Raw genomic sequence first — 14,626 nt, 5'->3', positions numbered from 1 at the left:
TTTTTCTCATAAAACAAAACAGTATTATAAATTTAGGTTTTGAAAAGGTGTTAAAATAACCCAAGTCCTGTTATCCATAATATTAGAGAAGAATAAACAGCAAAGAAAACAGCCTGATCACTAACATATGGGCATTTTGCCTTCATCTATTCATAGCAAAGAGAGAGAAGAAAGGAAAGAAAAATGTGCTGAAAAACAATTGTGCAAATCCAATTGTGGATACTGGATTGTCTGCAAAAGCCTGGTGTGACCATGTCATTTACCTTGATTGGCAAATGGCTGTTATTTGTGTTTTCCCCACAGATCATTTGTGGGCAGAACAGGTCACACTCTGAAACACTTAAAACTCATTATAAGCCATCAGTTAGAATGGCTTTTCTCTCTGTAGAGGGCTGGACAATAAGTGTATTGAGTGTGACATAACAAATGGCCAACTGCAGCAAAAATGTAGGACATTACAACTATTGCTCCCTGAAACTTACCATCCTTCATCATGTTTCAAGGAAAAGTGAATAAATTCTAACCTTTCCTGCTTTACTCTTTTATTTGTTAGTTTTGCTTTGATTTTCTGCCATCTTCAGGACCCTTCTGTTACCACCATGTACAATCACTCTTGTCTTACACACTCATTGTTACCTCCCAATGGGAAAAAGAGTTATGTATCTTTAACTGTGTTCTACCTACCAAAGAAAAGCACTTTTATTCTTCAAGTGAATCAGAAGAGGAAGAAGAAGCACACAGGAAATTTAACATCAAGATTAAGCCATTGCAATCTAAAGACATTCTTAAGAATGCTGCAACTGTAGATGAACTGAAGGCATCGATAGGCAACATTGCACTTTCCCCATCACCAGTGGTGAGTGGCTTTTTATGTCAAGCTTGGGCGAGGTTGGACAGAGAGCTGTGTTCTGCTCATATACATTACTTAGCACTGAAATTCTTTAGACTGAAGGCTGTATATTGTCACCATTTTATGAACTCTGTAATCCTTTAAATGCTCTTTCTCGCTTTAGAAAGTTATGCTCATTCTATATTGCATTCCTCGTGCTTTTCAAAGTGGTAAAAATGCATAGGACCACATTTCTTTTTTTACTTATGTTCCTGCAAGCATTTTTGAAAGAAGAAGAAAAATAACAGATTATCCAGACTTACTTCTGAAGCAATTAAGAACAATATAAAGTATACATATTTACTAACAGTGATTTTTCAAAACATATCTTAGTGTCTATTTTTATGATATAACACATAGAAACTCCTGGGGAGAAAACCAAGAAAATTACTTTCCTTAAAAACATTTTGACTCTGGCCAGTTGGCTCAGTGGTAGAGCATTGGCCTGGCATGTGGAAGTCCTGGGTTTGATTCTTGGCCAGGGAACACAGGAGAAGCACCTATCTGCTTCTCCATCCTCCCCCCTCTCCTTTCTCTCTCTCTTTTCCCCTCCCACAGCTAAGGCTCCAATGGAGCAAAGCTGGCCCAGGTGCTGAGGATGGCTCCATGGCCTCTGCCTCAGGTGTTAGAATGGCTCTGGTTGCTGCGGAGCAACAGCCCAGATGGGCAGAGCAGCACCCCCTGTGGGCATGCCGGGTGGATCCCTGTCAGGTGCATATGGGAGTCTGTCCCTCTGCCTCCCTGCTTCTCACTTCAGAAAAATACAAAAAGAAAGTTTTCATTGTTATGCTTCAAAAAGCATATTAATCTAATATCTTAGATCATAGTCTAAAAATCTATTAAAACTTATAATGTTCATTATATTTTATTATCAAATTGTCTTAAGTATGCTTACTTTTAGGCACCTCAAATACAGGTATGCCTTATTTGTATTACTGAAATTGGTATTTTTTTCCCACAATTTATATTTTCTTTCTTCAATTCCCACCTATTAAGTTTCTTTAGTTGTTGAATTCTAACTTCCAGCATTTACAGTACGTTCTCTGCAGTGTTTGATAAATGCTACAATTGTTTTATAAAAATAGCTGTGAAGAGCAGCTATAGGCTCTCAAACTATCAGCCAATACGTGCTTGGCATCTTCTTCTGAGAGATGTTACCTCACTATAGCATTCCCCCTAAATGAAGTAGTTAATATATGCTGAACCCCTTTTGAGATGCTTCTGGAAATATCTCAACTAACCTTTCTAAAGGACTTGTAATCATCTGTCCTTTGATAAATTCCTGCCTGGGATAAGTAAAGTCTATAATGATACCTTCTTTGATGTTTAGTGCTTATGATGGCCTCTATGACAATTGTTAGTGACAACTAAAGTGATTGCTAATAGTAATCAACCACAGCAAATTATAATTTCAGGTAATTTCTAATCATATACTCACTTGTTATCTTAAGGTGTCTCCCTAAGAAGGCAGGTATGCATTATGTTAGTTAGTTTTCTTTCCCTTCTGCATGGAAGGTACAGATTTTAAACTCACAATTGGTCTGTAGTACTCATGTATTGGTCTGTAGTACTCACATATTGGTCTGTAATACTAGTGATTTCTAGCAATGGTAGCATTTTAAATGCATACACTTCTACTTTTCAGTTGTCTTTCAAATCATGTCTCACTTTCTGAATCTTTCATTATTAATTATAAGAATGTATTTAAGAGCCTGAAACCAGTTTGCATCTACTTCTCTCTGGGGTGTAATAAATTCAGTCAGCATTTGGAAACTTCCTGGGATAAGTGTAAAAGGCAAGTTCACAGGATTAAATAAACAAATTTACATGAAAGAAAACTTACTAGAACAGCCAGGCACAGGGTAGAAATTTGCTGAGAGCTAGTTGAATCTAAGAAAGAAGAAATGCCCTTTATCAAAAACAGTCTGTGTGCCAAGTCATCTGCTGCATAGTCCTCCAACCAGAAATGCTGCTGAGGCTACAGCAGAAAGAGTGGCTGCTTCCTGAGCTCTCCCAACACCTATTTTAAAGGTGATATATCAGCACAATGTGGTTAAGTCTCTGATGAGCCTGATCAGGCAGTGGTGCAGTGGATAGAGCATAGGACTGGGACTTGGAGGACTCAGGTTTGAGACCCGAGGTTACTGGCTTGAGCGCAGGCTCATTCAGCTTGAGCACTGGAGCATGGGGTCGCTGGTTTGAGCATGGGATCATAGACATGACCTCATGGTCGCTGGTTTAAGCCCAAAGATTGCTGGCTTAAAGCCCAAGGTCGCTGGCTTGAGCCCAAGGTTACTGGCTTAAGCAAGGGGTCACTCAGTCTGCTGTAGCCCCCCGGTCAAGGCACATATGAGAAAGCAATCAATGAACAGCTAAGGTGCCGCAATGAAAAATTGATGTTTCTCATCTCTCTCCCTTCCTGTCTGTCTGTCTGTCCCAATCTGTTCCTCTTTCTCTCTCTCTTTCTCTGACAAAAAAAAAAAAAAAAAAAAAAACTCTGATGAAAAAGTGTTAAATAAAACAGTGTGAAAATAAGATGGAGACACTCAGAAAAAACAATCACAGGGTTAGGCTGTTTCTGCACAGCAGCAACACCACAAACCTAAAGACCCTTGAGCCCCCTACCACCATGATCCCTGCGCCCCAGCTTGCTCTCTCTAACGTGAGAACCTGGATCTGACATTACTATGACTTGGAAATATTTGTGACTTTTTATATTTAGTATAGAAGAGTGAGCTGTTATTGCTACTTTAGCAAAAGATAACCATATTTATGGATATACATAAGTATAAGGGGACATCGTAACTGAAAACATATTCCTGGCCTTAGAATCCTTATTCGCAGTAAATCAGAAAAAAACAAGAACTACATGATTCCATACATTGGTGGAACATAAAAACGAGACTAAGAGACAGGGACAAGAGTGTGGTGGTTACCAGGGGTGGGGGGAGGGAGGACACAGGAGGGAGGGAGGGAGAGATTTAGGGGGAGGGGGAGGGGCACAGAGAAAACTAGATAGAGGGTGACAGAGGACAATCTGACTCTGGGCGAGGGGTATGCAACATAATTTAATGAGAAGATAACCTAGACATGTTTTCTTTGAATATATGTACCCTGAATTATTAATGTCATCCCATTAACATTAATAAAAATTTATTAAAAAAAAAAAGAATCCTTATTCGCATCTAGATAATCCATATGTGCCTATATTTCACATATATACTACATTATCTCCAAAACCAGGTATGTATCAATAACCTTCTGTGATTTAGTTAGTATGATAAAAATGGCAAATAATTTGTACTCCAGATGTTCTCACCAAAACAATCGGAACACTTATATATCTACATTTAGTTCAGGTATAAAAAGGGAGAGAACTAAAGCCTACAGCAGTTAGTGATATATATGTTAGAATATTTCAGTTAGTCTATGTTTCTTACACTACAAAAGCATCAGTCATTACAGTAATAGAAATAAAAGAAATTCCAAATGATAAGCTATTCATAACAATGGCTTACGTTGGATTTCTGATTTCTGTTTCTTTTGTTTGTTTGTTTGTTTATTTGTTTTGAAGAATTTTACAATAAACTCACAGGTAAAGGAAGTTAATTTATATTCTTATCATTTTGTAGTTTGGTAAGATGCCATGCTGATAGGGAAAAGACTAAACATTACTCAGGTTTTAGTTGTTGATTTGGCATCTATATAAGTTAGAATATTGGTAGAGCTGCTTTAACAGAGAACAAAATGGTAATGGCTTAAACAAAATATGTTGTTTATTTCTCTTCCATATAGAAGTCAAGCTTGTAAACAGTCCAGATAGGTAATAAAGTCCTACTCCAGGGGTCATTCAAGAACCCAGGAACTTTCTTTATTATTGCTCCATCTTTCCAAGGGTGTTGGTACCTTACCACCATCAATCACCTCCATGTTCCAGCCTTGAGATAGAGGTGATAGAAAATAAAGGCAAGTGGTTTCCATTAAGGGTTTAACTCAGAAGTTGTGCCCATTATCACCACTCAGATACCATTAGACATAATTTAGTCACATGGCCACATTAGCTGAAAGGGAGTCTGAGAGATGTAGTCATTGGCTGGACAGACATGTAACCAGCTAAAATTTAGGGTACTCTTACTAAAAGATAAAGGAGTTAGATATTGGATATTGGTGTGGACATTGACAGTTTCTGTCACTATGTCTTAAATAATTTCTGATTACTTTGAAATTCATTAGGAGATGGAATTATTTTCCCATGTACTTTCAAAATATTTTCCATGTACCTTCAAAATATTTCCAGGAACAATTTTTTTTTTCAATTTCTAATCACTAATACCTAAATACAGTGATGCTATGCTTTATGCTAGCCAGCATCAGGGTGAAAAGAAATAAAATTAATTAAAATACCAGCTGTTTTTTGATACATGACCTCACAAGAGGAGTAGTTCTTTTAGAGGCAGGCTGTTCCACTGTTGAAAGAAAATTATTAAACCCAAATGCTGTCTCTGTGTAACTTTAGTCCTTGATTGTAGTTGTGCTCGAGGATGAACAAAGTACAAAGACTTTCATTTTCTCAATGAGTTTCTCATGAAGCAGACTGATTCCAGCTCCAAGTTTAAGTTTAATGTGCAGGCTGTTTCATAAGGAGCGACCTTGTTTTCAACACCTATTGAGTAGGATTGGCAGAAGGAGAGATTAAGCTGAGCTGATCCATAGGGAGCTCCAGAGCTGGAATGACCCATCAGAGTTAGACCTGAGTTTAGCTGGGATGAATAACCTTACTACTGCTACATCAGTCAGTACTCCCATATGGGCAAGCTAAGCAGGGGCGTGACCTTGGGTGGCTCTCTGCAATGGAGGCAGAAGCTGAAGTTTGAACAGTGAAAGGCTGTCTTCCAATAGCACTCTCAACAGCTGGTATGATAAGCCCTTCATACCATCTTTGAAGAGAAATTGACATGGCACAGTTTTGATTCCCCCACCAACCTCCTGTATTTGACATAGAGCTTTTTATATATTGGCACCATTCAATAAACGTGTGTGTGTGTGTGTGTGTGTGTGTGTGTGTGTGTGTGTGTGTGTAGTAAATATTTGAATGGGACCAGGCCAGGGACAGAGCACCACCACCTAGTTTTACATCCATCTATTGATAAGGCACTTCAGCCTCCCTCCTTCACCTACAGCGATTCATCCAGCTGTGCTTTCATCCTGGCCACATATCTCCATTTTGTTCAAACCAGTGATGAAAATGCCATTAAATACATTTAAACACAATACCGATTTGGAGACACATGGAATTTCTACAGCTTTGCCAGACCAGAAACCTCATGAGAGAGAACGATGGGTTTAGTTTACCATTTAGGTAGACTTTTTCTTTGCACTGGCCCCTGGGATTACCACCTTCTTTTCCAAGTGCTGGGTGACCATCTGCTTAAATAATTTGTTCTAGAATTTGGTGTTAATAGAAAGCAGCTGTAGAGTAAAAGAAGAGTAGAACACATGGATTCAGACAGGTCTGGGTGCCAGTCCCAGGTCTGCCATGTTCTGTCTGTGTGACCTTAGGTAAGCCCCATGATCATTCTGAGCCTCTATTCCTCTCCCATAAAGTGAGAACAGTAACAATCCTCATAGCAGTTTTGAGTGGATTACTTTTGGTCTCTGGCAGGGTCAAGTCCTATTTGACTTTTTGTCCCTGTGCTTAGCTTAGCACAGTGCATGGAGCACATTGGGCATTGAGATACTTACTCAATAAATGACTAAATGAACAAAGCATACAGTGTATCTTAGTAACAGTACTTGATCCATAACTGATGCTTTGAAATTGTTCATTTCTTCATTACTAATTATATTAGGGTTTTGTTTTCAGAGAAACAGAACCAATAAAATAGATGTATCTATGTGTACATACATCAAGAGATTTGTTATGAGAAACTGGCATACACAATTATGTAGGCTGAGCAGTCCCACAATCTGCTGCCTGTAAACAAGAGACCCAGGAAAGCTGGTGACGTTCAGCCTGAGGCCAAAAGCCTGAGAACCAGGGTGACTGGTGTAAATCCCAGTCGGAGGACAGGAGATGAGATATTCCATCTCAAACAGTGAGACAGGGAAAAGAGGTGAATCCCTCCCTCCTCTCTGCCTTTTCTATTCAGACTCTCAAAAGATTGGATAATGCTCACCCAAACTGGGTGTATATCAATTCAAAGGCTAATCTCATCAGGAAACACTTTCACAGACACAGAACTAGTGTTTAATCTGAGTACCCCATCGCCAGTCAAGTTGACAAAATTAACCATCACACTAATATATTTATAATTTCTTTTTTAACTTTTTGCTTTTACCAAGTTATAGCTTTACTTCTTATCTTCAGTCTGCTGCCCTGAAAGCATTCTCTCTTTTTCTGCCCTGGATTATAATGTATCTGTATGTCAAAGCTTGAATACAGTTAGAGGAATTTGGGCTCTCTTGCCCATCTTAAACGTTAATTCTGAACCAAATCTGATTGACCTTTTAGATAAACTACTTTTAAGTCAGGTTTTTGTTTTGTTTACATATTGAGCGTTTGTGATTGGTATTTCTTTATACAAACACACACACACACACACACACACAAATATCTTGTATTTATTTGCTGACAAAACTGGTGTATAATGGGAAAGATGTTGGAATCTGATAGACCTGAACTCAACCTCTTGCCAACAATACTGCTTAGAAAAGTTTCTTAAAACCTATTTGAGACTCAGAATCTTTGTGTCCAAAATGGGAATAATAAACACCAACCTGCCTTACAAAGTAGTTTCTGAAATGTCCATCTCTTTGTAAGTACAACATTAAGATCCTTCCACCTAAAGAAGAGAAAGAAACAAAGATAAGAGATGAGTACTTCTGCTGTTTGCTTCCCTTTGGACCAACTCACTACATTCAGGTAGAAGCAAACCTCCATTATATCTTCTAAGAATGGCTTTGTTCTTAAAACGTAAAATTATTTTCTGAAAGGGGATAAATAAAAATAATGGTGCAAGACTGAATGATAGGAAATACGCCCTTACAGAAACTACAAAATGGGAATTCCACATATATTTGAATATAATTCCATTTAAGATAATTTGAGGGAGATGGAAATAGACACTTGTTCCAATAATGTCCCAATTACTCAAAGAACTGGGCTCTACCTCTTAACTGGGTTTTGTTGGGAAAGTTACAAAACTTATTCCTTGGTATCTTCAACTGTAAATCAAGATAATTGCCACACCTTCTTCATAGGGCTATTATGAAGCTTGAATGAGTTAATGTATATAAAATATTCATAATAGTCACTATATTTAGAGGTTATTTTATTGTTCTTGTTAGAATTATCTGCAAATCCTAAGAGCACATTTTAAAAAGTATCATTAGTGATAAATCAGGAAACCCAAATAGCCAAAAATCATTGAGCCAACTCTAGTAATAATGCTGAGCATGAAACTGGAAAAAATAATGAAATAATTGTTTTTGTGATCCCTAGGAACTGGTTTTGGGGGTAATTCCAAAAGCACTTCTAAATTGTTTTGAGTAGCATCAAAATCCCCTGAACAAATATGGAGACTGTATTAAGGTTAACATTCAGTGGGATCCTATGTACCCCTCACGCCCATGAAATTTATTTTGTGTAGAATTTGCACCATTTCTCAACCCCTCTCCTTTCTTCAAATCAATTTACCAAATATTTGGAAAGCATCTCCCATGAAACAAACACTAAGTTAATATCAAAACTTGGATAGATTTTGCCTGACCAGGTGGTGGTGCAGTGGATAGAGCATTGACCTGGGACCCTGAGCACCCAGGTTCAAAACCCTGAGGTCGCAGGTTTGCCAGCTTGAGCATAGGATCATAGACATGACCCTATGAATGCTGGCTTGAACCCAGAGGTCACTGACTTGAAACCCAAGGTCACTGGCTCAGCTGGAGTCCCATGGTCAAGGAGCATATGAGAAAGCAATGAACAACTAAAGTGCCACAACTATGAGTTGATGATTCTCATTTCTCTCCCTTCCTGTCTGTCTCTCTCACACACAAAAAAAAAGGAAAAAAAAAGGAAGAAGAAGAAATTGAATAGATATTGTGCAACCTTCTTGCCTTGAAATTTATCAGAAAACAACATATAACAATGTTTTTAACAGCACACAGAAGCTGAAATTTCCCTTGTGGTCCAAACTCCTGCCTGTCTTGACTTCAATTTCCTGATTGAAAATATGGTTTACTATGGTCAGCTTCACCTCTGGCTTCCATTTCAGAGTCTCCTGGCTTCCTCACCCCTCCCAGGCTGTCTATGTAGACATCTTCATTACTCCTAGAACCCACAGGGAGCCTTATCTCTGGCATATCTTTAGCCATATGTTTTGCTTACTAGATACCTTAAAACCTGTGGCTCCCATAGCTTTTGTGGAAATGAGATGACAAATACTATGGCTTAATTCTTAGTGCAGTATCCTTTTCACATGTGATACCCTTGAATGAATTACTTTTGTTCTTTCATGAGCCAAGAATCATTGCTGACTTACTTTGAGAAGTTGTCCTTAACTACAAGCAGCTATGAAAATTAGTGCACTGACTATAGGTCAGATGCTTGACACATTAGCTCATTTATCTTCACAACAACCCAATTAAATAGGTACTATTTTTTTTTAATTAAGTGAGAGGCCAGGAGGCAGAGAGACAGACTCCCACATGCACCCTGACCAGGATCCACCTGGCAAGCCCTCTACTGGGGTGATGCTCTGCCCATCTGGGGCTACTCCTCTGTTGCTTGGCAACTGAGCTATTTTTAGCACCTGAGGCAAGGCCATGGAGCCATCATCTGGGGCCAACTTGCTCTAACTGAACCATGACTGTGAGAGGGGGACAGGGAGAGATAGAGAGGAAGCAAGATAGAAATAAGGGGGAGGGGTGGAGAAGCAGATGGTCACTTCTCTTGTGTGCCCTGACCGGGAATCAAACCCAGGACTTCCACACTCCAGGCTGAAGCTCTACCACTGAGCAAACCAGCCAAGGTGAGATAGGTACTATTATTATCCTCATTTTACAGATGAGAAAATTGAGGCATAGGATTAATTAGCTTACCCAAGGTATCACAGCTAGTAAATGGAGCTGCTGAGATCTAAACTCAGAAGGTCCAGTTTCTAATTCAGAACTCTTAACCACTAAATCATACTACTTTTGGTAAAGGCTATTGGCTGTCTTTCCAGAGGAAAAAGAAAAGCTCATTAGTTCATCTAAAATGTTTAAGCATGTAATTTCTGAGTACTAACAACCCTTTGAAGGCTGTCACTTTGATGGTGCCCCAAAGACCCATGATCTCAGCTTGGAAGCCCACCTCCCAAGCTTTCTTCCCAGTCAATGCACAGACATGCCTTTCTATGGTACTCCATGTGTCGCTCCATGAGACAAGACAGAAAGGCTGAGCTAACAGGTCAGTCAGGCTTAATTGCTGCTGTGTTGTATGTGACGTTATGAAAATTTTCTCATTTTATATTAAGACTTCCTGAACCTTTAAGTGTTAAGGAAGACTCATATATTTCAGTTCCCCTCATCCATTAATCAGCAAGCCTTTTTTTATATCAATGATTCATTTTAATAATGGCTTACAGTTTATAAATGCCATCATGACCAGAAAGATGGAGTGAGCAGCCACACTATTCAGCAGTCAGAGAGACAATGATTACCCCATATTAAAAAGAAACCAACTCAGAAAGATCAAGAGGCTGCTGAAAGTTCAATGGACAAAACTCCAGCAACAACTTCCTTTCTGCCAAGTTGAAAACACAATGTTTTCTCATCTACAAAGTAAGGATCTATGATATGATTACCTTGAAGATCCCTCTCAGCTTTAATATTCTGCTGTGTTTTCCAGCCTAAGAGTCTCTGGGAAGCTCTGTTTCAGGGGCAGATTGGGGATCCAGCAAGAGGACCAGGAAAGAGAACATTTCTTGAAGCACATTGTAAAATAGGAAGAACACAGGTTTTTGAGTCTGTATCTTACTATCTGTGTGTCCATGGGTAGGTTCCTTAACTTGGAGCCTCTGATCCTAAATCTGTAAAATGGAAACAAGAATATCTACCTTCTTAGGATTGATGTAAAGATGACATGAGCTAATGTTGCAAAATGCCCAGTTCGGGCCCTCTAAGTACCAGTACCCTTTCAACTCTGCTTTCCTTGTCCTTAAGTTAAGAGACTTGTAAGAGGCAGAAAGATAAAAATAGCGAGGGAGGTTTTGTGCAATGTCAAGGAGAAGAGAGCCGGTAGAAATGACGTGACAGTGGGTGTCGACTTCTCCTAGACATATGCCAGTGTCTGCTCCCATCCCTGGAAAATTCAATGAGAGAAGGAATGAATATGGAATGCAGTTATGAAGGAGCAATTAGTTCCTGGATATTTGCAATCCATAACATAGTTGTTTAATTAAAAAATATGAGAAGCCTGACCTGTGGTGGTGCAGTGGATAAAGTGTCGACCTGAAACACTGAGGTCACTGGTTTGAAACCCTGGGCTTGCCTGATCAAGGCACATTTTTGAGTTGATGCTTCCTGCTCCTCCTTCCTTCTCTCTCTTTCTCTCTCTCTCTTTCTCTCTCTCTCTCTTTCTCATTCTATTTCTCCTCTCTTAAATGAATTTTTAAAAAATGGGGAAAGGGAGACGGTTTTGAACTGGAGAGAGTCTGGGGCTTTTTGCCTATTCCAGGTGGTCCACCCACCCTGCCACCCCCAAATTAGCCAGCCCCAAAGAAAATTCCATGAATTTGCTGCTGCTTGGTAACACCACCTCCTTTCCTTTCCTCGCTTTGGCAGAAGGTTCAGCACCCCATTAAGTTCAATAAAAACAAAAGACTCATCAGTGGGGGAGGAGAACTCCAGTCTCCTACACGGGGGCATTTGCTCCAGGCAGAAGCACTATACTGTGCAAGGGGAGGCTCAAGATTGTGTGCATTCTGATGCTAAGTGCTCAGCCCAGGCGCAAGTGCACAGAGGGAAGAGGCTCAGCTTCAGTTCTGCTCATCAAGGGCAGGTTCACTGTGCAAACAGAATTTGAGTTGGGTCTAGATCTGGGACATCAATCACAGGGCATATAAACTTCCACTCCCCCCTCCAAACCCTCAGCAGACATTGCAGCTGCATCTCAGATCCCTGGTGTAGTCTGAGAAGCCTCTAGCCAGAGCCATAGGCAGCCTGACCAAAGTCATCCAGAGTCGGCATATGAGAGGTAACTATTTTTTCCAGTTTTAGCAGAGAAAGACAGATGGGGAAATGGGTGGGATCTAATTTTTTCAAAATACATTTCTCTCTGTCCTACACTATAATCAGCCATAAACTGTCGGCAGACGAATTAGTTTCATATCTACTTTGTTTGTTCTTTCCTTCATTACTATTGAATAATTAATTTCTCCTGGAGAATTCTCTGTTGCTTTCTTTTCATTTTTTCCCCCAAACCCTTCATGCCCACCCTTCTCTAATAAAAAGAAATCTGAGTTGTTGTATGTTTGATCTCCTTAAAATCGGCAGAATATGAATTCAAACTGGATTGCTTTTGTCATTATTTCTCTAATTAATATTGGTTGTACTCTCTGAGTACATGGCATTTTGCCTCCTTTTGTGAGGTGTAAAAAAATTTACTTGCATAACTCTAAATTCTTTAATTATGTTCAACTATCTCAGACAACCTGCTCTGGTTGGGGATTCCAGAAACATGATCATGAGAGTTAGAGACGGCAAACTTTCCTTTTTTTTTTTTTTTACCAACTTAAAATCTAATTGAGTGAGACGGTACACCTATATTGAAACATAAAATGTTAGGATATCTTCAATCAGAGATAGCAAATTTTAAAATGATATGCTTTTAATTATAATGCTAATTACAATTTTAAAAAAACTAATTTTTTAAATATCTTTTAGGTCTTCTGCCTCAGTTGTGTTAGTATTACTGGTGCAGAGTTTAGAATTTAAAACTATTTTTAATCTCACCAACCAGTGGCGCAGTGGACAGAGGTTTGGACTTGGGACGCAGAGAACCCAGGTTCAAAACCCCAAGGTTGCCGCCTTGAGTGTGGGCTCTCTGGCACCAGCTTGAGCACAGTGTCGTTGGCTTGAATGTGGCATCATAGACATGACCCCATGACCGCTGGCTTCAGCCCAAAGGTTGCTGGCTTGAGCAAGAGGTCACTGGCTCTGCTGAAGCTCCACAATCAGGGCACATATGAGAAAGCAATCTATGAACAACTAAGGTGCCACAATGAAGAATTGATGCTTCTAATCTCTCTCCCTTCCTGTCTGTCTGTCCCTATCTGTCCATCTCTGTCTTTCTGTCTCTGTCCCAAAAAAAGAAAGAAAACTATTTTTATTAGCTGATGGGCATAATAAGGGTAGAACAAGCTCTATAAAGAGCTAGTCCATTTGGAAAATAAGTCTGTAACAGAAACATCATTTTTAAACATTTCAGGAAGTGTGGGTTTATGAAAACTAATCCTGCACCCAGAAGTTGTAGTTCTTACTCCTCCCTAATGGGGCTTTTCTTCGAGAGCCTACAACATGGAATGGCATGTAATAGGTACCTGGAAAATACTTATTGGACAAATAGATACTCTTTGCTCTGCCAAATTATATGGAACTCAGTGTCTCACTGTGGTTTAATGCAACTTATATGCCTTGCATTATTTTATAGAAAGCATAAATCTATTGTTCTAAATCTCTTTGATCATTTTCTCTTCAATTTAATCACATTTTTCCACTATTGTTTTGATGAAAAATATGAACAATAACTCCATTTCTTCTCTTACAAGTTTTTGTTTAAGTTTATTAATGTATTCTTCTTTTCTGTAGGTGCCAGTTTTCTGTCATAATTCTTTTCCCAGTGAGTTTTCTGGTTTTTTGTTTTTTTTAATCTAAAGACTCAGTCACTTGACCCTGAGGGTAAAGGACACTTTATTGTCTCTCTTATGTGTTATGTTTATTTTTATAATAAGTAATTTCTATAACTATATGAATTATAGTATAAAAATAAGTATAACAATATAAAAAAATCTATCCCTTTGTTCTTTGAAGAATTTTTTTTTAGTGCCAGAAATAATCTACAACAAGAAATGTACTTTTTAATTGTTTTAGAAAAAACTTGTTAGAGTGTGAATCACTCACATTAATTATGTCAGAATAACGTTTGCTCAGCAACTGGGGGAAATTTATTTTTTTAAAACAAAATGAAGGTGCAAATTCTTTCCGTCTCTTGTACCCGTGTAAAGGACAGCCACTCACTGCCGTGGACCTGAGGGACTATTGTTCTGAGTCAGCTACCAGCACAGCAGCACAGAGCTGAGCACACCAGTCTGAACCTCTTCTAAAGCGGCCAACCGAGAGGGAAGGCAAGGGGCACTGGTCTCGTTCTGTTTTGACAAATTAAGACACCCTTTTCACCTCCTAAATTATGTGGAGCTCATTTTTACCTCATTTTGTTGACATGATGCTAGGGAATCAAAATAAGCTTCCAAAGAATAATGCCAAATAACAGCCTGTGTCACATCCAGGCATTGTCTGATACTGTTGTATCTGTTTCCTCTGTGCCGCTGCCCAGCTCATGGTCACTGAGCACCCACAGTTGAAACTCCTGATGAATAACAGCCATAGGGTGCATTGGAACAGAGTGGAGCCAAAGTCTTTACAGTGGCCTTCAAGACCCTCATGGTGGGGACACTCCTAACCCCCAGACTAACCCCTGCC

General features: G+C 39.2%; 1 protein-coding gene across 17 annotated transcripts in view; it reads left to right on the top strand.

The window, feature by feature from the left end:
- SGIP1 (SH3GL interacting endocytic adaptor 1) overlaps positions 1-14,626 on the top strand; it is a 223,899-nt gene that overhangs the window by 109,377 nt on the left and 99,896 nt on the right. For all 17 annotated transcript variants that reach the window (XM_066268940.1, XM_066268955.1, XM_066268954.1 and 14 more), the window contains one exon: positions 681-856. In XM_066268940.1, the coding sequence (XP_066125037.1) occupies positions 681-856 (176 nt within the window). The remainder of the gene's footprint in view (positions 1-680; positions 857-14,626) is intronic.

The sequence above is a fragment of the Saccopteryx bilineata genome, chromosome 3, assembly GCF_036850765.1.
Source record: "Saccopteryx bilineata isolate mSacBil1 chromosome 3, mSacBil1_pri_phased_curated, whole genome shotgun sequence".
Lineage (NCBI taxonomy): Eukaryota > Metazoa > Chordata > Mammalia > Chiroptera > Emballonuridae > Saccopteryx > Saccopteryx bilineata.
Note: the sequence above shows the minus strand (reverse complement) of the source record. Positions and strands in the feature narration are given on the sequence as shown.